The sequence below is a fragment of the Garra rufa genome, chromosome 23 (genome assembly GCF_049309525.1).
Source record: "Garra rufa chromosome 23, GarRuf1.0, whole genome shotgun sequence".
In the NCBI taxonomy this organism is placed as follows: domain Eukaryota; kingdom Metazoa; phylum Chordata; class Actinopteri; order Cypriniformes; family Cyprinidae; genus Garra; species Garra rufa.
In genome coordinates this window covers 11,571,916-11,595,124 of record NC_133383.1, presented here as the reverse complement: position 1 = coordinate 11,595,124, position 23,209 = coordinate 11,571,916, and the positions used below count along the sequence as shown (strand labels likewise).

General features: G+C 39.0%; 2 protein-coding genes across 4 annotated transcripts in view; one reads left to right on the top strand and one right to left on the bottom strand.

Annotated features, from left to right (window-relative positions):
- Nucleotides 1-1,363: 1,363 nt before the first annotated feature.
- plekhb1 (pleckstrin homology domain containing B1) lies at nucleotides 1,364-12,919 on the top strand. 2 transcript variants are annotated; one of them, XM_073829815.1, is made up of 6 exons: nucleotides 1,364-1,556; nucleotides 2,196-2,348; nucleotides 2,445-2,547; nucleotides 3,842-3,881; nucleotides 3,976-4,069; nucleotides 11,973-12,919. In XM_073829815.1, exons 1-6 carry the CDS (start codon nucleotides 1,520-1,522, stop codon nucleotides 12,107-12,109), a joined length of 564 nt encoding a protein of 187 aa, XP_073685916.1. In that variant the 5' UTR covers nucleotides 1,364-1,519; the 3' UTR covers nucleotides 12,110-12,919. The 2 variants fall into 2 exon arrangements, with proteins under 2 accessions (XP_073685916.1, XP_073685915.1); XM_073829814.1 differs by having other exon boundaries at nucleotides 2,442-2,547.
- A 707-nt stretch (nucleotides 12,920-13,626) lies between these two features.
- rab6a (RAB6A, member RAS oncogene family) overlaps nucleotides 13,627-23,209 on the bottom strand; it is an 11,892-nt gene continuing 2,309 nt past the window's right edge. Inside the window, exons 2-8 of one of the 2 annotated variants that reach the window (XM_073829478.1) lie at nucleotides 21,554-21,612; nucleotides 21,411-21,464; nucleotides 19,440-19,545; nucleotides 18,379-18,490; nucleotides 16,553-16,646; nucleotides 16,050-16,116; nucleotides 13,627-14,922 (exon numbers count right to left, since the gene is read on the bottom strand). In XM_073829478.1, coding sequence (XP_073685579.1) covers nucleotides 14,858-14,922; nucleotides 16,050-16,116; nucleotides 16,553-16,646; nucleotides 18,379-18,490; nucleotides 19,440-19,545; nucleotides 21,411-21,464; nucleotides 21,554-21,612 — 557 coding nt within the window. In that variant the 3' untranslated portion in view covers nucleotides 13,627-14,857. Of the gene's footprint in view, nucleotides 14,923-16,049; nucleotides 16,117-16,552; nucleotides 16,647-18,378; nucleotides 18,491-19,198; nucleotides 19,305-19,439; nucleotides 19,546-21,410; nucleotides 21,465-21,553; nucleotides 21,613-23,209 lie in introns of both variants that reach the window. The other variant, XM_073829477.1, reaches the window with a different exon arrangement.

Here is a 23,209-nt window from a genome sequence, read left to right as displayed (position 1 = left end):
AGTTTTATTTAACTCAAATATTGCTTAAAAATGACTATATTTCTTGCTTAAAATGAGCCCAAATAGCTTGGAAATCAACATTTATTAGTCATTTAAAAAATAAACATTTATTAATAAGTTAAATAAATAATAATTTAATAATTAAAATAAATTAATTGCTTTTTAATAAATGTTCATCTTTAGATTATGGCTGATGCCTCCCTTTAAAAAAATGCTGGGTTTATAAACAACCCAGCGCTGGGTGAAATATGGACAAACCCAGCCATTGGGTTGTTAATAAATAAAATTTATTTATTTATTTATTTATTGTATAAATAAATAAAATAATAATCTTTTGACCCAGCAGTTGGGTTAAATGTTTAACTCATTCTTCTGAGTGGTTTTATTTAACTTAACTATTGCTTAAAAATTATTATATTTCTTGCTTAAAATGAGCCTAAATAGGTTGGAAATCAACATTTATTAATAATTTCTATAAATGAACATTTATTAATAAGTTAAATAAATCATAATTAAATAATACACTTTTTTTTAAATTGATTGTTAATAAATATTCATCTTTTGATAATTGCTGATGCCTCTAGTAATTGTGTATGATTTTTAATTTACAATCTATTGTAGGTTCATTTTAATGCATTTCTTAGAGTGTCCTGTTGCTAAATGTTTTTTCTAGCTGTTAAAGCTGTCTGTGAAAAGGCTGACATGTTTAAAACCAATGAAAACCATTAAAAAAATAACATAGCTGGGAGTGTTTACTACAGATTAAGGGTAATTCCTGATTTAGAAAAATTGCAGTGTCATCCAATGATGACGACGTTACTAATTATAGGTTGGTTTCACAGCTTCTGTGACAAATTTGTTTATAGGTCAGGTTATAAAAACAAATAATTGGCTTGATATGACTACTACAACTAATCAGTGTTTGCTAAATTTAGCCAAAGGTAAGCTTAATGTGCGCATGTGAATAGGATCTGCTGTGCCTATCCACAGAATCTCCACAAAATGATAAAATCTTTCAGAACCTTGTTGGAAAGGAAATGAGTTTCTTAAAGACATAAATCTTAATTCAAATCTAAAAAATGCAAAAGGTGTTATTTAGGGGTAATGTTAGTCTGTTTACCCAAAAGTGTGATTTAGATGAGTATGCTACAGTGTGCATTAGCATTCAGTCTGAGCAAGGAGACTCTTTCAATGCACAATAATAGACAACAACTTGAAACAGAGATTGAGAAACACAAGAAAGGAAGAGAATATTCCACGTACAACCAGTACAAACTCACACGGTGCTGTAATCTGAGATTACTGGTCAAGCGAAGCTTCACTTTGGCCTGTTTAAAGGATTAGAGGAAGAGTCATCAAACGATTCCAGCACTACAAAACCCCCTCTGACTGCTGAGACTTCTTACAGGCACTGTCATCGCTCATAAACAAACAGCCAAACTCTGCCGTCATATCAAAGAAGCAACACAACATTAGGAGTATAGTTGTTGTTCCTGTGGCAGTCGACTGATCAGGCCCAATGGCTCTGCTCAAATCTGGCTGGCTTTGGAGACAGTGTAAGTGGAAGATTCTTCATTTATATATGCTTATATAAAGAGTGTTACAATCTACAATTATTGTCATGTTTTGGGCTGTACTAATTGGTCGGACCGGGATAAACATTTGGAGTACTATAGACTGCCAAAAGTATAAAAAAAGTTATAACAAATCAAGGAGAAGAGTGCAAAAAAACTGTCTGAGGAACAAAAAGCATTTGTGGTTGGCCAAACTGAACCAGGATTTCAAGGTATCTCTGAAAAATATAAATTGTTTAAGTTGTTAACAACAGAAGATTGAGTAAGGATGTATAATAAAATAATTAATAATATATTGTTCAAGAAGGTTTGTTATGAAACTCAGGGCTGACACTGTTTACAGTAATCCTCTTACGGTCAGTGTTACAGTACAGTACAGTACAGTAGATGTTAGTTTTGTGGATGAGTAATTAATGACAGAATTTTTCTATATTTTCTACAACTAGCCTCTTCAGGGATAAACAGTTAAAATCTTACTGTTGATTCCCAACTGCTTGGAATCTAAGAATCGATTATAAAAGCATTCTGTAAATAAAGTCAATAGTAGTTTGTTTGCATATAGTACAGTCTGTTCTACAAAAGGCTATGGAAATTATTATTATTTTATCAAAACTTTCACAGCTTCAGTCCTCAAACGCTGGAAGCTGAACTGGTGTGACCTGTGGATAGATGGGAGCTTTGTTTTTTACAAAACTGAATCCAGAAGAGACTACGAGACCAAAGTGAATCTGAAGGCCACCTGCGTGAATGTGAAGTCTGGAATGGAGTGTCCAAGTAGGAAGGAACTTTTTCAACCTTTCAATTTATCTGGTCGTGTAGAAAGTGCATGTGCATGGTATGAAAATACTTAGATAGTGTCTTTGTCAGCAGATGTATGTCCACCTGAGAGTCACCCCAGAGAGAATATGCTGGTTGTTTATATGAGGGACGGTAATATGCTGATCCTGTGTGCCAACAGTGAAGATGAGGCACTGTAAGTCTTGACCTTTGACATTTTAAAGGGATAGTTCACCCAAAAATTACAAATCTGTCATTAATTACTCACCCTCATGTGGTTACAAACCCATAGGACCTTCGTTCATCTTCGGAACACAAATTAAGATATTCAATTAAAACTCCGAGAGCTTTCTGACCCTGCATAGACAGCAATGCAATTACCACGTTCAAGGCCCAGGAAGGTAGTAAGGACACTGTTAAAATATTGTTAAAATAGTCCATGTGACATCAGTGGTTCAACCGTAATGTTAAAAGCTATAAAAATTAAGAAATTGTTGAATGTTGTCATTTCGGTTTTCTATGTGTACAAAGGAGTCGTAGCTACATAAAAATTAAAGGAGAAGTTCACTTTCGGAACAAAAAAATTACAGATAATGTACTCACCCTCTTGTCATCCAAGATGTTCATGTCTTTCTTTTCTCAGTCGTAAAGAAATGATGTTTTTTGAGGAAAACATTTCAGGATTTCTCTCCATATAATATAACTTCTATGGTGCCCCTGAGTTTGAACTTCCAAAATGCTGTGTAAATGCAGCTTCAAAGGGCTCTAAATGATCCCAGCCAAGAAGAAGGGTCTTATCTAGTGAAACGATTGGTTATTTTCTAAAAACATTTACAATTTATATACTTTTTAATCTCTACACAGAGTACACACAGAGCTAGATAAGACTAGCATTTGAGGTTAAGAAGTATAGAAATTTTAGAATTTTTTTTAAAATAACCAATCATTTTGCTACATAAGAACCTTCTTTCCTTGCTTGTGATGGTTTAGAGCCCTTTGAAGCTGCATTTTGGAAGTTCAAACTCAGGGGCACCATAGAAGTCCATTACATGGAGAGAAACCCTGAAATGTTTTCCTCAAATGGAAAACGACTGAAGAAAGAAAGACATGAACATCTTGGATGACAAGGGGGTGAGTACATTATCTGAAAATTTTTGTTTTGAAAGTGAACTACTCCTTTAAGGTTGAACCAATGATGTCACGTGGACTATTTTAGCAATGTCCTTACTACATTTCTGGGCCTTGAACGTGTCAGTTGCGTAGCTGTCTATGCAGGTTTAGAAAGCTCTCGGATTTCATCAAAGATATCTTCACTTGTCTTCCAAAGATGAACAAAGGTCTTACGGGTTAGGAACAACATGAAGGTGAGTAATTAATGACAGAATTTTTATTTTTGTGTAAACTAACCCTTTAGCTCAAACCCTCTAACAACATATCAAGCCCTGTTCATTTTCTTCTCTTTTAATTATTTCTGTTCTGTCACTTTTCAGGGCCTGGAAACTCACACTCATGGAGGCGAAAAGAAATCCTGTGAGTGCTATCCTTGACATGCAGGATGGTTTTCACTGTTCATTGTAACTGAGTTCATGTTTCACTCAATTTACGTTTCTTTTCACTCTTATAGGTTTTCACATACAATCCCTATGACGATACATACCAGACTGTTCCGATTAACAGTCATAATGCAGTTTACATCATGCCAAATACAGGCAGTGGAGGTAACAATACAAACACATTATTCATTCAGAACGAATTTATGTGAAAAAATATCTTATTCCTTTAAGAAATTGTGCTGGATCTTCAATATTTCTCTGTTTAAGGGGAGACACTGCAGGCAAAAACACTGTTTTTTCACACACCTGTCAAGTTTGAGATTTTGGGCTTTTTGTTTTTTCCTAAAGTGTTTTTTCATACTAGTGGAAAGAAAACACCCAAAAGGCACTGTTAAGTGTTTCTTTTATAGCACTTTATCTATTTGTGTCAATAGATTTCAAATACAATACATATTTTTAAAGGTCGTTTTCTCAAAATGAGTTTTTCTCCTACACTGAGCCACAAATTTCCACTTCCGCAACACTTACACACATCAAACTTTACATTTTTATTCCTGACTATATCCTGAAGGTTTTTGCAGAGGGATGTGTTCATATTTAATTTGCTTGATTTTATACATTTTATTCCCACCAACATTTAAAAACAATCTATCATTTTCTGTCTGTTCTAAGCATTTCTGAATTATTGAGTGACAAAATGAGATACCCAAAATTCCCTCTGTAAAAACTTTTGACTCTAATATGTCAAAACATAAACAAGAATTTTGAAACTGACTTCATCTAGTGTTAAAGGAACACTCCACTTTTTTGGGCTCATTCTCCAACTCCCCCCGAGTTAATAAGTTGAGTTTTACCGTTTTGAAATCCATTCAGCCGTTCTCCTGTTCTGGCAATATCACTTTTAGCATAGCTTAGCATAGATCATTGAATCCTATTAGACCAATAGCATCGCGTTCAAAAATGACCAACAAGTTTCGATATTTGTCCTATTTAAAACTTGACTCTTCTGTAGTTATATTGTGTACTAATACCGGCGGAAAATGTAAAGCTGCGATTTTCTAGGCCAATAAAATTAGGAACTACACTCCCATTCTGGAGTAATAGTCAAGGAAGTTTGCTGCTGTAATATGGACGCAGTAATATCACACAGTGCCTGAAATTAGTTCCCAGCTAGGTTAGCATTTCCACATGTGCTGCGTGATAATACTGCGCCTGTTCCGGCCATGTTACAGCAGCAAACTTTCTTGACTATTACACCGGAATGTGAGTGTAGTTTCTAATCTTATCGGCCTAGAAAATCGCAGCTTTATATTTTCCGCCAGTTTTAGTACACGATATAACTACAGAAGAGTCAAGTTTTAAATAGGACAAATATCGAAACTCGTTGGTCATTTTTGAACGCGATGCTACTGGTCTAATAGGATTCAATGATCTATGATAAGCTATGGTAAAAGTGATATTGCCAGAACAGAAGAACGGCTGAATGGATTTCAAAACGGTAAAACTCAACTTATAAACTCAGGGGGAGTTGGAGAATGAGCCTATTTCCAAAAAAAGTGGAGTGTTCCTTTAAAATTTTTGTACTAAAAATGCAAATGAGTGCATATTTCATTAAAAAAAAATGCCTCATTTGCATATTAAAACTTAACATTTTAGAAAACTTGTAATACAAAAAATGTTTGCAATTATCAATGTAATCAATCAACCTGTCAGGGGTGCTCAAAGAGGAGGAATCAGTTGCAGGGATAACAGATTTATTGGTTCTTTAAAGACACAAACAGAAACTCAAGAATTAATAGTTCAGCCACAGTCAGAAGGGGTAATCAGGACAGACCAGCCAGGTCCTTGGAGGTGAGCGTCAGCACAGCAGAAGGCGTCCAAATGAGGGGTTCCACAGAGAATGGCTAAGAGCAATAGTTCAAGAGCAAAAGACAGGCAAGCTCTCCAATGAGCACCAGGGAACAGGGAATGACGCCGGCAGAGGGAGGGAAAGGGCCTTTACAGGAATGCGAAGGAGGAAGCTTGGCTGTCTTGACTGCAATCTTCTGAGGCTGGAAAGCAAGACAGTTGTTAGCAGAGCAGCTGGATGGATGGAACAGGAAAGGGCATGGAAGCAGGTAGCGCTGGGCAGCAAAGGATGGGGAGAAGGTGGCAGGGAATGGGGAAGCCAGCAGCCAGAGCTGATAGGGAAGCTGGGGAGCAAAGGGGAAGGGGGAAAAAACTAAAACTAAAATAAAAAGGCAGGAGCTCAAAAACAAGGGACTAGATAGCACAAAACTAAATAAAGTAAAAAACCCTAATATCAATAAGGAAAAAATAGAACTAGAAACTACGCAAGACAAGACTAGAGCTTGAAACAGGATAACACCTTTAACAGACAAAAGCCAGGTTAACTCAGCAGAGCAGAAATTCGATCTGGCACAGGACAGAAAACAAGAGGAGAATATAAAGGGTAACTAATGATAAGAAACAGGTGTAAACCCTAACAAGATAATCAGGTAACAAGAGGGGCGGGGTAACAATAGAGCACATGGCAAAACACAAATACCAACTGACAGCCATGTGCTCCAGACAAACAATGACACAACACAAACAAACCCAGATCAGACCGGTGCCTTAACAGTACCCCCGCCTCCAGGAGCGACCCCGGGCGCTCCAGGAACCGAAGAGCCCCGTCGACGGTGGAAGTCCTCGATCAAGGAATGGTCCAAGATGTCCCGAGACGGAACCCAGCACCTCTCCTCAGGGCCGTACCCTTCCCAGTCCACAAGGTACTGGTATCCCCTACCACGCCTTCTGGCGTCCAACAGCCTCTTAACAGAAAACACTGGGGAACCATCAATGAGATGGGGGGGAGGGGGGGAAGGAGTAGACACACCAGGGTTCAAAGGGGAAGAAATGACAGGCTTGACACGAGACACATGGAAGACAGGGTGAACACGAGCAAAGACAGAAGGGAGCCTGAGCCGCACCGCCGCCGGACTTAAGACTTTAGTAATGCGGTATGGCCCTAAGAACCTGGGTGCCAGCTTGCGTGATGGCACCTTAAGGGGCAGGTCCTTAGTGGAAAGCCATACCCTCTGCCCACAAACATACTTGGGTGCAGGAGTCCGACGACGATCTGCTGCCACCTTGGCACGTCTCCCTGCCTGAACGAGCGCCTTCCTGGCTCTTTCCCATGTGCGTCTGCATCTCTGGACAAAGGCCTGGGCAGAGGGGACTGCGGCATCAGGTTCCTGTGAAGCAAACAAAGGAGGCTGATAACCAAAAGAACTTTGAAAAGGGGACATACCAGTGGCTGCCACAGGAAGTGTATTATGGGCATACTCTGCCCAGGTGAGCTGCTGGCTCCAGGAGGCGGGATTGTGTGATGCCAGACAGCGGAGCATCCGCTCCAAATCCTGGTTAGCTCGCTCGGACTGCCCATTGGTCTGCGGATGGAATCCTGACGTCAGACTCACAGAAGCACCGATCAGACGACAAAACTCCTTCCAAAAATGGGAAACAAACTGGGGCCCCCTGTCAGAGACCACGTCTTTGGGAAGACCATGAATCCTGAAGACGTGATCGACTACCACCAGAGCAGTTTCCTTAGCAGAGGGCAATTTGGGTAGGGGAATAAAATGAGCAGCCTTCGAAAAGCGGTCCACAACCGTCAAAATCATGGTATTGCCCCTGGAGGCGGGGAGGCCAGTGACAAAGTCCAAGGCAATATGGGACCAAGGGCGGGTGGGGATGGGCAAAGGCCGCAGCAGACCAATGGGAGGCTTGTTAGAAGTCTTGTTCTGGGCGCAAACCGAGCAAGCAGCCCAAACTGTCTGACATCCTGGGGCAGTGAAGGCCACCAAAAACGCTGGCGGGCAGAAGCCAACGTCCTCCGCACACCTGGATGGCAGACCAGCCTAGAAGAATGACTCCACTCAAGGACCAAAGGCCGCAACGGACCCGGAACAAACAACAGACCAATAGGGCAGCCTCTCGGAACCTCCTTCCCCCGCAAGGCCTCCCTGACCCGCCTCTCAATACCCCAGGAAACCGCCGCCACCACGACACCCCGGGGTAAAATGGTGTCGGGCGGCGCCTCGCTCCCCGGGTCAGCAAAGAGGCGAGACAGGGCGTCCGGCTTAATATTCTTGGACCCCGGCCTGTACGAGAGAGTGAAACGGAACCGATCAAAGAAGAGGGCCCACCTGGCCTGCCGAGAGTTCAACCTCTTGGCCGAACGGACGTATTCAAGGTTCTTATGGTCCGTCCAGACCAAGAAGGGCTCCGCCGCCCCCTCCAGCCAGTGTCGCCACTCCCCCAGTGCCAGCCTAACTGCGAGCAGCTCACGGTTACCGACATCATAGTTCCGTTCAGCCGGGCTCAGACGGTGTGAGAAGTATGCACAAGGGTGCACCTTCCCATCAAGGGGTGATCGCTGGGAGAGGACCGCCCCAACCCCGACCTCAGAAGCATCAACCTCCACAATAAACTGCAGATCAGGGTCTGGAACAGACAAGACAGGTGCAGATGTGAAACATGATTTAAGTTTCGTAAAAGCTCCCTGTGCCTGCTCAGACCACCTGAAAGGGACACAAGTAGAGGTTAGAGCAGTTAAAGGAGCAGCAGTTTGACTGTAGTTCCGGATGAAACGCCGATAAAAATTGGCGAATCCCAGAAACCGCTGCAATGCTCTACGAGAGTCGGGGACTGGCCACTCTGAGACGGCCCTTACCTTGGCAGGATCTACCTTTATCCCCTCCGCCGAGATTATCTGTCCCAGGAACGGAACAGAGTCTGCGTGGAATGTGCACTTCTCCGCCTTGACATAAAGCTGGTTCTCAAGTAACCTCTGCAGCACCTGACGGACATGCTGAGTGTGTACCTGCAATGACGAAGAAAAAAATCAGAATGTCATCAAGGTACACAAAGACAAATCGATTGATCATGTCTCTGAGCACATCGTTAATCAGGGCCTGGAAGACAGCTGGGGCATTAGTAAGCCCAAAGGGCATAACCCGATACTCAAAGTGCCCACTAGGGGTGTTAAAGGCTGTCTTCCACTCATCCCCTTCCCTTATCCGAACCAGGTGGTAGGCATTGCGGAGGTCCAGCTTTGTGAAGATTTGCGCTCCCTGCAGCAGCTCGGGAGCTGAAGACATCAATGGCAGGGGGTACCGATTCTTTACAGTGATGTCATTCAGCCCGCGATAATCGATGCAGGGGCGCAAAGAACCATCCTTCTCCACAAAGAAGAACCCCGCGCCTGCAGGAGAAGAAGAAGAACGGATGAGGCCAGCTGCCAATGACTCTTGGATATACTTATCCATAGCCTCTCTCTCCGGCGCTGAAAGAGAGTAGAGGTGACCACGAGGCGGAGAAGTGCCTGGGAGGAGGTCAATGGCACAGTCATAGGGTCTGTGAGGAGGGAGAGATGCCGCCCGAGACTTGCTAAAGACCCTCCGAAGATCGAGGTACTCAGCAGGAACACCAGTCAGATCCGCAGCCTGCTCCTCCTGAAACACAGAACAAGAACCAGCAGACGAAGCAACACCCAGACAAAATTTATGACAATAAGAGCTCCATGCCAGCACAGAATTCTCAGCCCAACCAATGTGAGGGCCGTGTCTCACCAACCACGGGTGCCCCAGCACAATAGGTGTGCTGGGAGACTCGAGGAGGTAAAACGCGATCTCCTCACTATGGTTGCCAGAGACAGTTAAACTTACATGGGAAGTGACGTGAGTGACTTGGGTGAGAATGGTGCCGTTGAGAGCCCTGGCAATGAGTCTCTTCTTGAGAGGAGTGATGGGGATGCCCCACCGGGCCACCAGGGTAGCATCAATGAAATTACCCTCAGCCCCAGAATCCACCAGGGCTGAGCATGGCCTTGAAAAAGGCCCCCATTTGACAAGGGCGGGCAGCTGGGTACGAAATACAGGGGAGTCAGATAAAGGGGTGACGCTCACCAATACTCCCCCGTCTATTGGCGAGCTCTGGCTTTTAAAGGACATGCTGTAGCAAAATGCCCAGATTTTCCACAGTAGAAGCAGAGACGTTGGTTGAGGCGTCGCTGCTTCTCCTCTGCTGCCAGACGGGTACGCCCCACCTGCATGGGCTCCACTTCAGGAAGCGACTCTGGACGGACAGTAGCAGCCTCAGAAACGGAACGGGGAGAGGTAGGCCAAGAGGAATGAGTCATGACCCGTTGGCGACGTAAATTAATACGTGTCTCAACACGAAGTGCCAGGTCCACCAGATCATCAAATGAAGCAGGCAGGTCATGGATAGCAATCTCGTCTTGAATCTCAGGATTGAGCCCCTCTCTGAAAACATCCCATAATGCAGCTTCATTCCAACCGCAAAGCACAGCCAGTGTCCGGAACTGAATGGAAAAGTCAGTGACTGATGATTCGCCCTGCCTCAGTCTCACTAGCTGACTGGCTGCCTCCTTGCCAGCGACTGAGCGATCAAACACCTTGATCATCTCCTGACGGAACAGCTCAAATGTGGCACAGTAAGGCGCTTGCTTCTCCCAGACTGTAGTTCCCCACTCTCGGGCCTTCCCGGTGAGTAGGGTAATAACAAATGCCACCTTTGCGGCGTCAGTAGCAAAGGTGGTGGGCTGCAGGGTAAACGTGATGGCACACTGGGACAGGAACGGGCGACAAGCCTTAGGATCCCCATCATAGAGAGGCGGATTTGGCACTCTTGGCTCTGGAGTTACCCGGGCAAGGACAGGAGTAGGAGCAGAAGCAGCTGCAGCAGACCGAAGGCTGTCCTGGTCCCGCATTAGCTCCCTGACTTGGTTAGTCAATTCAGTAACTTGAGAGGACACGACCTCTACCCCTCTGGTAGCTTCCGTGAGTCGTGTGGCATGTTGACCCAGCAGTACCCCCTGCTGAAGGACGGCTGTCCGAATCTGGTCAGACCCCGCTGATTCCATGCTGGCCAGATCGAACTGTCAGGGGTGCTCAAAGAGGAGGAATCAGTTGCAGGGATAACAGATTTATTGGTTCTTTAAAGACACAAACAGAAACTCAAGAATTAATAGTTCAGCCACAGTCAGAAGGGGTAATCAGGACAGACCAGCCAGGTCCTTGGAGGTGAGCGTCAGCACAGCAGAAGGCGTCCAAATGAGGGGTTCCACAGAGAATGGCTAAGAGCAATAGTTCAAGAGCAAAAGACAGGCAAGCTCTCCAATGAGCACCAGGGAACAGGGAATGACGCCGGCAGAGGGAGGGAAAGGGCCTTTACAGGAATGCGAAGGAGGAAGCTTGGCTGTCTTGACTGCAATCTTCTGAGGCTGGAAAGCAAGACAGTTGTTAGCAGAGCAGCTGGATGGATGGAACAGGAAAGGGCATGGAAGCAGGTAGCGCTGGGCAGCAAAGGATGGGGAGAAGGTGGCAGGGAATGGGGAAGCCAGCAGCCAGAGCTGATAGGGAAGCTGGGGAGCAAAGGGGAAGGGGGAAAAAACAAAAACTAAAATAAAAAAGGCAGGAGCTCAAAAACAAGGGACTAGATAGCACAAAACTAAATAAAGTAAAACCTAATATCAATAAGGAAAAAATAGAACTAGAAACTACGCAAGACAAGACTAGAGCTTGAAACAGGATAACACCTTTAACAGACAAAAGCCAGGTTAACTCAGCAGAGCAGAAATTCGATCTGGCACAGGACAGAAAACAAGAGGAGAATATAAAGGGTAACTAATGATAAGAAACAGGTGTAAACCCTAACAAGATAATCAGGTAACAAGAGGGGCGGGGTAACAATAGAGCACATGGCAAAACACAAATACCAACTGACAGCCATGTGCTCCAGACAAACAATGACACAACACAAACAAACCCAGATCAGACCGGTGCCTTAACACAACTGGGTAAGTAAGGCAATAACTATTAGTTAATTTTTTTTTTACCCTATTCACCTGAAGTGTCTCGCCTTAAATGTGACAATGTATTACCACATTGAAATAAAATTTTAACTCTTTGATTTTCAGTGGTCTTATTGGTTCCCACAATAGATATTTTTTTTCCATAAAGTAAAAGGGATGTACCTCTAATCCTGATGTGTTTCCCTGCAGGGACTCAGCATGTCTATGTACACAGACACTCTTATGACGACAATTTCGGCGAGCAGATCGCGTTGGGCCTCCTGGCTGGAATGGCTGCAGGTGCAGCGATGCGTTCTCTTCTATGGATGCCCTTCTGGTTCTGCTGAGGACCGGTCAAACAACAGGACGATCAACGAAATCCAGCAGACAGAGAACATAGACGTCCATAAAGCTCAGCATTAGCAAATGCTCTAGTTCCAGATCATGCATATAAATATGTAAATATTAGAATAGCTGCAGTTTAAAACTCAATGGGCATTAAGTGGTCAATTAGTGTGTAAGGAAGTATTCGTCTTTTTTCATTGTTTACAGTCTAAAGAAAATAGGCCTATATTAGCAGCTCAAATGTATGTATCAATAACTATAACTATATATATCTACCTTATTTGTCACGTAAGAGTGGGCGCTGCCATTATTACATTTTATGGTTCTGGCTTTCGGTCTAATCCGAGTCCAGCAATTTTTAGCTGTACAAAACAAATCGTTTTGCTGCTAGATGTCGCAAATTAGTGTCTTACCATATTATTTTAATGTATTATCTCAATTATGAACACACTGGTTTGTAGTACAAGCACTTTTACCGTTTACTGCACATTGTTATTCCTCTCGCTATAGCGGCTAATCAACCAGAACTCTCGGCTATTTATGTTCCATAGCATGAGGTTTGGGAGGAATCATCAGACCGTTGAATGCTGTTTAAATACTGATACATTTCTCCTTACAAGTGTTTTCTCTTAAATGTGATGCTGAAGTAGCCAGCAAAAAGTAAATTGATATATTGAAGGCAGCATTATGAAATAAGTTCTCATGATTTATGGCCGGTTTATGCACTACTATGATACCTTGCAAGTATAAGTTATAAGCTTTATATTGTTGTGCAACACTTTGGTTAAAATAAAATGCTGATATTATGTACAGACTCGTTTCATTGTTTTGTGTTTACAATCAAATCTCCTGCGCATTTAGCCTGTGTTGGGGAAAGTTACTTTTAAAAGTAATGCGTTACAATATTGAGTCACTCCCTACTTACTTTTTATGGAAAGTAATGCATCACATTACTTTTTAAATCTGGGCAGGGCTTGCTTTGTTTTTAATACAAAAAGTTCTATTTTTGGCAAATGTAAAAGCCTTTTTACACCAAAAGCCTCAGACTTAGAGAAAAGTAAATTCACGGCTGTACAGTAGACTCTTCAGCAAAAAAAAGAAAAGAAAAGGAAAACAAATGTTAGATTAGGTTTATAAATTGGGATTAGGATATTTGAATTATTTACCATATTTAATTATTGCAGGTTTGCATTGAATTTCAGTTTTTATTCATTTTGAGGAATACTGTATCTGTTTTTTTAGTGAGTGAGATGAATTGATGCATGTTCACATTTATTCTAGAACTAAAGTAGCATCTTACAGTTTCTCTCAACATGGGGACAGGAGAGCTTTTAATCAATAAATGGGGAAAAAGTAACTGGCGTAACTCAGATATTTTCTTGTCAATTAAAAAGTAATGCGTTACTTTACTAGTTACTTGGAAAAAGTAATATTACTTGTACTGCATTTAGCAATGCCCTGATTAGCAAACAAAGTTATACATTATCCATTAAGAAAAAAACAAAACACACACACACTGTTGCTAAATACAAGATTTTATTAGGGACATCTCAAGATGCTGATCAATTTTAGCAGTGCAAATAATGAGCATTGGTGTCAAGCAGTGTCGCCGGACAAAACTGGTTAAAATCCATTTGAAATGCATGAGACCGTTTCAAGAAAACCACCAAACAAAAGACACAAAATGCACTATATCTTAAAAGTGTTTAGATCAGTCTGCGGACAAACTTAGCACTGTACATTAAAAAAAAAAAAAAAAAACGTGGCAGGTGCTTTGGGCCCCTAAACGTCTCCATCTACGAATTATGAAAAACCAAACAGTGTTTAAAAACAAAAAGACATTACAAATAAATATTAGGGTTCATGGTTGATTCAACAAATCAAAACCATATCTAGTGTGTCATTATTACAATAAATCAAACTTTACAATGCTAAAAAAAAAACAGTGGAAGCCCAATAAAACAAACCATCAAAGGCAACGTCTGCATATTATCTGTTAAACTGAATCTGATACTTCCCTTAATATACATAATATTTCTTTACAATACCTGTATCTCTCTGACTAAGCTATTGGCTTTCTAATTCTCAAAATAAAAATAACATTAAATGGCATCTAAAGAACAAAACTGCAATGCTTGAGGGTCAACTGAGCTAAAAGCAGCACTTGTTTCTCCCAAGTTCCAAAAACATTTGTTTTTACACTTTCCTTTCTTCCTTATGAAGAAGAGACATTAGCAACGTCACAGATGTAACGCCCCATAGCCACATATGATATTTCCAAACATCCATCTTTGCACCATAAACCTGGATCGATGTTTAGCAAGTCCTCCCGTGTTTAAATCTGGATATCCTTCTCACATTAGTTCTGTAATTTTATTTATTTATCTGGTTTTGTTCCTATTCATGTCATCATTACAGTAATATAAGGATTACTTCACATAAAACGAAACATGGACAAAAACAACACTTGATAAAGTGTTTTGAGAGTGAAAAACAAAAACACCACAAAAGGTGTACGATTAACGGAAACAATTAATAGAAAAGCAACAGCACACACATCCACATTGTGCTTTCTAATTTAAAGTCATCCGAGTGGGTCGGCGGTAACGAGGGTGACGGGCAAGTAGTGTTCTACTCCATCCAGGTAGGCGGAGCTTCTGCAGAATATCCAGAGAGATGCTGTGAGTGCGACTAAGAGCATCTGAAAGAGTGACAATAAGAGACACGGCACAGAAATGTCGACTGAATCCTTAGCATGAACACCCGCCTTCGCTGACCGGCTGCTCTGGTGGCTTTTCCAATTTTATGTCAATCACTGAGGGAAAAAGGAATTAAGGAAAAACAATGTTTTGTAGTGCGTTTACACTGAAACATTTATACAGATGGACAATCAAGTCCTAAAACAAGCACCTGCAAGTGTGAAAAGCTCATTATACAGTTGAAGTCGAAAGTTTACATACACCTTGCAGAATCTGCAAAATGTTAATTATTTAACCAAAATAAGAGATCATACAAAATGCAGTTTATTTTTTATTTAGTACTGACCTAAATAAGACCTATTACATCAAAAAGATGTTTACATAGTTCACAAGAGAAAATAATAGTTGAATTTATAAAAATGACCCCGTTCAAAAGTTTACATACTCGTATGTAACCATTACAGAAGGTTCAAACGCTCACTGATGCTTTTGAAGGAAAAACAATGCATTAAGAGCCAAGGGTGTAAACTTTTGAACGGAATGAAGATGTGTAAATTTCTTATTTTGCCTAAATATCTTTTTTTTTTTCATTTAGTACTGCCCTTCAGAAGCTACAAAAGCTACATGCTTCTCAGAAGACAAAAGAAGTTTAATTTACCCTGATCTTCAAATTTAAAAAGTTTTCACCCCCGGCTCTTAATGCATCGTGTTTCCTTCTGAAGCATCAGTGAGTGTAATAGTTACATACGAGTCCCTCTGTTGTCCTCAGTGTGAAAAGATGAATCTCAAATATCATACAGCCATTGTTGGAAATACACAATACACAAAAACGCTGAAAAACTAAAGAATTTGCAGGACCTGAAGGATTTTTCTGAAGAACAGCAGGCAGTTTAACTGTTCAGGACAACCTAGGAACTCATGAACAACTATCACTAAACAACAACAAAAAAAACAGTGGTGGATCATTCAGGTAACAATGCAGTATTAGGAATCAAGGGGATGTAAACTTTTGAACAGGGTCATTTTTATAAATTCAACTATCATTTTTTGTGGACTATATGTAAATGTCTTTTATGTGAAATATCTTATTCAGGTCAGTACTAAATAAAAAACAACAACATGTATTTTATATGATCCCTCTTATTTTGGTAAAATAATCCACATTTTGCAGATTCTTTTGCAGACGTTTTGACTTCAACTGTATATGTAAACGTATGCATATATTTGTATTCGTGTAGGATACTGTCCTCTCTGCTCTTGTCTTGTGTGCTCTCCATACCAGGAAGAGCTGCTGCTACACGCCGGAAAAGCTGGGCGAGACAAACACAAGCGCCATTATTAAACTCTCACACCAGGATCAGAACAAAAACAATGTGTGGGTGTATTTGAGATGAGAGAAATGTTCAGTAATGCTGTTCAGTTTTTGAGTCATCTTGAAAATATTAAAGAGATAGTTCACCCAAAAATGTACTCTCACTCATGTCGTTTCTGACATATTTTGAAGAATGCTGGTTATCAAACGGTTTATGGTCCACACTGACTGTTCTTCAAAATATCTTCTTTTGTGTTCAACACAAGAAAGAAACTTAAACAGGTTTTAAACGACACGAGGGTGAGTAAATGATGACAATTTTCATTTTTGGGTGAACTATTCCTTTAATAAATAATTTAATGCAGAGTTAGATTTTTAATCATTAAAGCACATATTTCTACTGTTGATTCCATTCAAATCTCAGTCACACTCACCTGTTTGACGTTGTATCCGGCTTTAGCGCTGGTTTCAATAAACATTACATTCAGTTCTTTGGCTTTCCTTTCTCCTTCCTCAATAGAAACTTGCCTGAAATTATCAGCAAAACATTTATATCATTAATATTTGCCTATTGTCGATATTTTGCTATTTTGAGCAGATTAATAGAGTACTAGTATCATTTAAAGAAAAATGTGCTTTAATCAGTAGATATATTTCGGTTAAGTTTTATGTAAATACTGCATAAAATAAAAATTAGTTTTTATTATTTTTTGCAAACATTACCTTAACCAAAAATTTGGGCTCTGTAAGTTTTTAGAGTCTGTTGTTCTCAACAATCCTGCATTTATTTGATCGAAAATACAGTACAACTGTAATATTGTGAAACTATTATAGTTTAAATCAATGATTTAATATATTTTAAAAAGTATTTTATTCTTGTGATGTTAAATTAGAATTTTTAGCATCATTACTCCAGTCTTCACTGTCACATGATCCTTCAGAAATCATTCTAATATGCTGATTTGCTCTCCAAGAAACATTTATCAATGTTAAAAAAAAACAGTTGTTCTGCTTAATATTTTTTGCAGAAAGCATGATGCATTTTCAGGATTGAGTAGAAAGCTCAAAAGAACAGCATTTATTTGAAACAAATCTTTTGTAACATTATAAATGCCTTTACTGAAACTTTTGATCATTTTGAAAGAGAAGTTCAATTCCAGAATAAAAATTCCCTGACAATTTACTCACGCCATGTTATCCAAGATGTTCGTGTCTTTGTTTCTTCAGTTGAAAAGAAATTAAGGTTTTTGAAGAAAACATTCAAGGATTTTTCTCCATATAGTGGACTTCAATGGCGATCAACGGGTTAAAGGTCCAAATTACAGTTTCAATGCAGTTTCAAAGGGCTTTACACGATCCCAGCCGAGAAATAAGGATCTTAAGTATTGAAACAGTTGTCAATTTTCTAAGAAAAATACAAATTTAAATATTTTTTAACCACAAATGCTCAACTTGCACTAGCTTGATCCCACTCATAGGTAGAAGAACCGAACATCTTGGATGACATGAGGATGAGTAAATTATCAGGAAATTTTCACTCTGGAAGTGAGCTTCTCCTTTAATGCACCCTAAAAGGATTAATTTCCTAAATAAAAAGGATATATATTGAACAACATTTAAAGGGTTAGTTTACCCAAACATGAAAATTATCCCATGATTTACTCACCTTTCAGGCATCCTAGGTGTATATGAATTTCTTCTTTCTCACAAATCCAATCAGAGTTATATTTTAAAAAAATTCTGGCACTTCCTAGGCTTTACAATGGCATAGGCGGGTGTTTCTCTTCATCAGTCCAAAACAAGTCCAATAAAACAAACGCAATAATCACTTTAATCTGGTCGTACCCGGAAGCAGTGATTCTTACATTTTCACATTTCTTGCAAAAACACATCGATTTGCTACAGGAGGTCTTTACTCACCCCCCAAATCAATGTGAGGCACTTTTTATTATGGATGGATGCACTTTATTGAACTTGTTTTGAACTGATGAAGAGAAACACCCGTCAACCCCACTGTAAAGCTTGGAAATGCCAGAATAATTTTTTAATATAACCCTGATTATATTCGTCTGAAAGAAGGAAGTCGGGGTATATGACTTCCTTCTTTCAGACGAATATAATCAGGGTTATATTAAAAAATTATTCTGGGATGCCTAAAGGGTGAGTGAATCATGGGCTAATTTTCATTTTTGGGTAAACTAACCCTTTAATAACAGTGTAACAAACCATAATGTTCCTAAAAACAACCATTTAAACATACCTTTTATCTGCAAGATCTGTTTTGTTTCCCACTAGCATGATTATGACATCACTTCCCCTTTCCGTTCGGACATCATCGATCCATTTGGTGGTCTGCTGGAACGAGTTGACATCTGTCGGGGGGGATTTCAGAAACACTGGATTAATACTGAAGATGAGTCGCAGGGGGTCTATCAGGAGGAATCCCAGGATCATAAACAGGGAGTCACTCGCAGGTAGAAAAAAAAAACACAGGGATAAAGTAAGAGGAAAGAAAGGAGGAAGTTCTAAAGCTGGAGGTGCCTCAGGAACTTGGCCTGCAGAAAGAGTTCATCTGAAAAGAAACAGACAAATCATCTCTCATCTACATCAACTACATTTAATCAGTCTGTAATTCGGTACATAAATGCACGTTAATAAAAAAACTAAGAAAACAACATAAAATATATTTTTAGCAAATACAAAAATGCATTGCTAAAAATTAAAGCAATGGTTGGACTAGTAAAAATTTTGGAACTGTTTTTTGAACTGTACTTTGCATTCTTTTCAGAAAAAGATTGTCTCAACAAAAATTGTATAATTTAGCTGTGCTGTTTTTTTCCATTATAAGCTACAGTGAAGCACAGATCCGTTTAAACAGAACCTTTAAATGAAAATATATACAAAATATATTTTTAGCACTGAATAGCAATTACAAAGCAAAAAACAAGATACAAAAAAGAAGACAGAGAATGAAATCACAAAGAAACACAAAGGATGCGAAACAGAAAAAGAGAGACTGTGTTGAGATGACAGACAGCTTTCCTCTTCCTTAAGCTTTCCTGCTGAGGATCCACACTCACTTGTGATGTCATAGACTACCACGGCAACTGTAGAGTCCCGGATATAGCTGGGAATCAGACTGCGGAAACGCTCCTGTCCTGCTGTGTCCCAAAGCTGCAGCCGCACCTGGCCAAATATTTTAGTACCAGAGATCCAGCAGAGAGAGAGAGAGAGAGAGAGAGAGAGAGAGAGGGGGAGAGAGGGGAAGAGGAAGAGGTAAGAGGAGGGGAACTGGACGCAGAGCGGGTCTCAGATACCTACTTGTGATGTCGTAAACTACAACAGCAGCAGCAGAGTCTCTGATGTAACTTGGAATGAGGCTACGGAAACGCTCCTGTCCTGCTGTGTCCCAAAGCTGCAGCCTGATCTGTGTGAATGGAAAACAAACAAAAGAAAAGAAGGAGAATAAAGGAAAAAAAAGGGGGAAAATGAAACATTCAAAGGGAAAATAATAGATAAAAAAGGAGTGGAATGAAATGTAAGGAATAAGAAAAAGCAAAGTGGACTAAAAAGATTTCTCAAATTCAGGATTCGGGTTAGGGAACGGATTAGGGGTTAAGTTGTGAGTCTTTAGATGGGCTCATGTTATAGGGTTATGATATGAGTTAGGTTTGGGTTATGTTATCAAGACTGCAGATCTTCAAAACCAATCAAGAAGAGCAATTCTTCACAGAAGGAAACATACACATGTAAACAAATAACAAGAGAGGGAGTGAAAGAAACTATTGGGAAAGAGGCACAGGAATTTCTCACGGTGCAGTTTACGCTGAGTTTTTAACACACATCACAATATACATTTTCAAATTAATGTTCAACAACAAAAAACAATACTAAGGCTTCACAAGGAGAAAAACATGATGTAGAATTAATTTCACGCATATTGCAGTTATAATACATTGCCGTTCAAACATTTGGGATTAGTACAAGTCTTAATTTATTTATTTTTTTAAAGAAAAAACAGTAATATTGTGAAATATTATTGCAATTTAAAATAATGGTCTTCTGTTTTGATTTACTTTAAAATAGAATTTATTCCTGTGACGCAAATCAGAATTTTCAGCATCATTACTTCAGTCTTCAGTGTCACATGATCCTTCAGAAATCATTCTAACATGCTGATTTATTATCTATGCTGACAACAGTTGTGCTGCTTAATATTTTTTTTTTGGAAGCTGTGATTCATTTTTCAGGATTCTCGAATAAATAAAACGGTTAAAAGAAAATGTATTTAAAATAGAAATCTTTTGTAACAAAATACACTACGGTTCAAAGTTTGGGGTCAAAACATTTTTTCTTTCTTTCTTTCTTTCTTTCTTTGAAAGAAATGAATACTTTTATTCAATAAAGCTGTGTTAAACTGAAAAAAAGTGATATGAGACTGTTAGAAAAGATTTCTATTTTGATTTCTACTTTTTATTCATCAAAAAATCCTGAAAAAAAAAGTATCACAGGTTCTAAAAAATATTAAGCAGCACAACTGAACACTAAAAATAAATCAGCATATTAGAATGACTTCTGGAGGATCATGTGACACTGAAGACTGGAGTAATGACTGATGAAAATTCAGCTTTGCATCACAAAAATTAGATTTTAATGTATATTAAAATAAAACTTTTTAAAATTGCAATAATATTTAATAATATTACTTTGTGTATTTTTAATCAAATAAATTGAATTTTGATAAGCATAAGAGACTTCTTTAAAAAAAAAAAACATTAACGTTTGAACAGCAGTGTACGTCATCAGAAGAATTAAACATTATTATGTCAAATCATTTAAAATTATTTACTATAATAAAAATGATATTTAACATCAAGTAAATGTAATTATTCTAATATTAATTAATTAATTATTCAATCATTTAACAACACATCAGCAGCAAAGTTCATGCTAAAATTAGTTTTATAAATTAAAATAATTATAATAAAATATAACAAAGAACATTAACAATGTAATAGTATTAAAAAAACTGCATTTTGATACAAAAAAATAGCAATTTGATTAAAATCAATGTTAACTGACTTTGAAATGTTTTTAAAAATGACACATTGTGCAGTCATAAAAATATTGACTGAACCACAAAAATCCCTCAGTCCACAATCAATAGCATCCCAGACATTTATACACAGGTAAAATTATTTTACATGATTAATATTTTCATGCATTTAGTACCTTTAAAACATTGAAAGGAATGTGCATTTACTCTTATAGAACAAACAAAATTTTACTTACTGTTCTGTCCTCAAGATACATTGTTTTCGACAAGAAATCGATTCCTATTGTGGCCTGAAAATTAAAAACAAGGAAACTTTAAAAATAAAATACATTTATTCATGCATCTGATGAGAAACACCTGTCAGAATATCTTCACTCACCTGGTAGGTATTATCGAAACTGTCATACATAAATCTGGTAATCAACGATGTCTTTCCCACTGCAAAATCAAAGGAAAAATGAACCAGTTACTATCAAAACATTACATATTACACTTTATTACATCCTTGTGAAGTTTGTCCAAAAACTATTCAATGATCATAATTTTTAATGTCACTAAATTTTGTCCATTACATGTGGCCATTGTTTAAGATGTGACATGGTAATAGAGGATCTCATTCCAAAAGCATAACCTAGCATAAAATAAAATGCACAAAAAGCACAAAAACAAAAAAAGCAAAGTCTGCATGAATGCAAAAATCTGTCAACATTTTATTTTGGATTCAGATAGGATTCTTTTCACATGCATGGAAACATGCAGGGTAATAGTTGGATCGGAAATCTGCATTTGAAATGAACAGATGCATCAGTGTCTATGCAAAAACATGCAAACGGTTTGAATATTTGCTATGTTTATTTACTATTCAAATTTTAGACATCCAAGAAAGGGCCAGGCTATTTTTACACAAAAGTAGTCTTACTAAAGTTCAACAAAATAACGCCACGTGATTTTTGTTTATGCTTTATACTGATCGCTTATTTACATATAACCCAGTCCTGGGGTCCGTTCTTCGTACGTCGCTAACTCAGTTAGCTGGATTTGATTGTTGTGGATTTGTCCTGACCTTGGACTGTTTCGTTCTTCGATGCGCATCTCGGACTTGGTGTCATAGCAACAGGTCCGTAAGCTTAAACCTGCTCGGGAGCAGGTTTATTTCATGTAAACAGGATTTAGGCTGCGCTCCTGATTGTTTTTTCCAAGGCATTGTTAGATGCTCGTGTTTCCTGTCATACCTATGCAAACATTTAATTTCAAACCCAGTATCACAGCTATTAAACTATTTCTCATGATGTTATTTATGTTATGATCTTGTTATGACATATAGTGCAACTGCGCTCACGGTGACCCTAGTTTGATTCCCGTCTTGAGGTCCTTTGCCGATCCCGCTCCCCTCTCTCCTCCCAGCTCTTTCCTGTCCTATCACAATAAAAGGCATAAAAAGACCCCCCAAAAAAGAAGAAAAAAAAAAAGTGGAATGCTTGATTCTGATTGGTCAGTCACGACATTCAGGGCAACTTAAGTCAGTGCTATATGCTTGATCATTTTTCTTGGCGGAAGCTTTGTGTTTGGTTAGCTAATAAATTATTAAAGCTTAATTCAATATTATGTGGACAATTTCTTAATTCGGTCAACCTGGTATCGTGGACTCACTCTATTGTTTCATACAAATGAAGCTGCTACCATTTTTTTTTGTACACTGTAATGGATTATGAGATAACTAACAAATTAGTACTACTTCCTTAATTATTTATGTGGTGAAATGTTGTGTAAGAAAACTGGTAAGACTGCACTGTATACCTAAAATGCCTAATTTGAACTTGCCATTTGCTAGCAACTGATTTCTTCATGGAAGCTTTGCGTTCAAATATTTCAACTCAGATCAGTGTTTCGTGTCTAATAATTTTGACCTAAATCTTAATAATCTATAAAGCAGTTGTGTAATAAGTGGGATAATGTTGTTGATAATGAAGCCAGTCGTTACCGCAAAATAAAGATGTTTATTATCCCTTACTTTATTCAAGTGATGAAGGATTTT

Coding starts and splice junctions, on each gene's coding strand:
- plekhb1 (XM_073829814.1), top strand. CDS start 1,520: ATGGCTCTGCTCAAATCTGGCTGGCTTTGGAGACAGT. Junction 2,548..3,841: donor AACAGTGAAGATGAGGCACT/GTAAGTCTTGAC, acceptor GTCACTTTTCAG/GGCCTGGAAACTCACACTCA. Junction 4,070..11,972: donor GCCAAATACAGGCAGTGGAG/GTAACAATACAA, acceptor GTTTCCCTGCAG/GGACTCAGCATGTCTATGTA.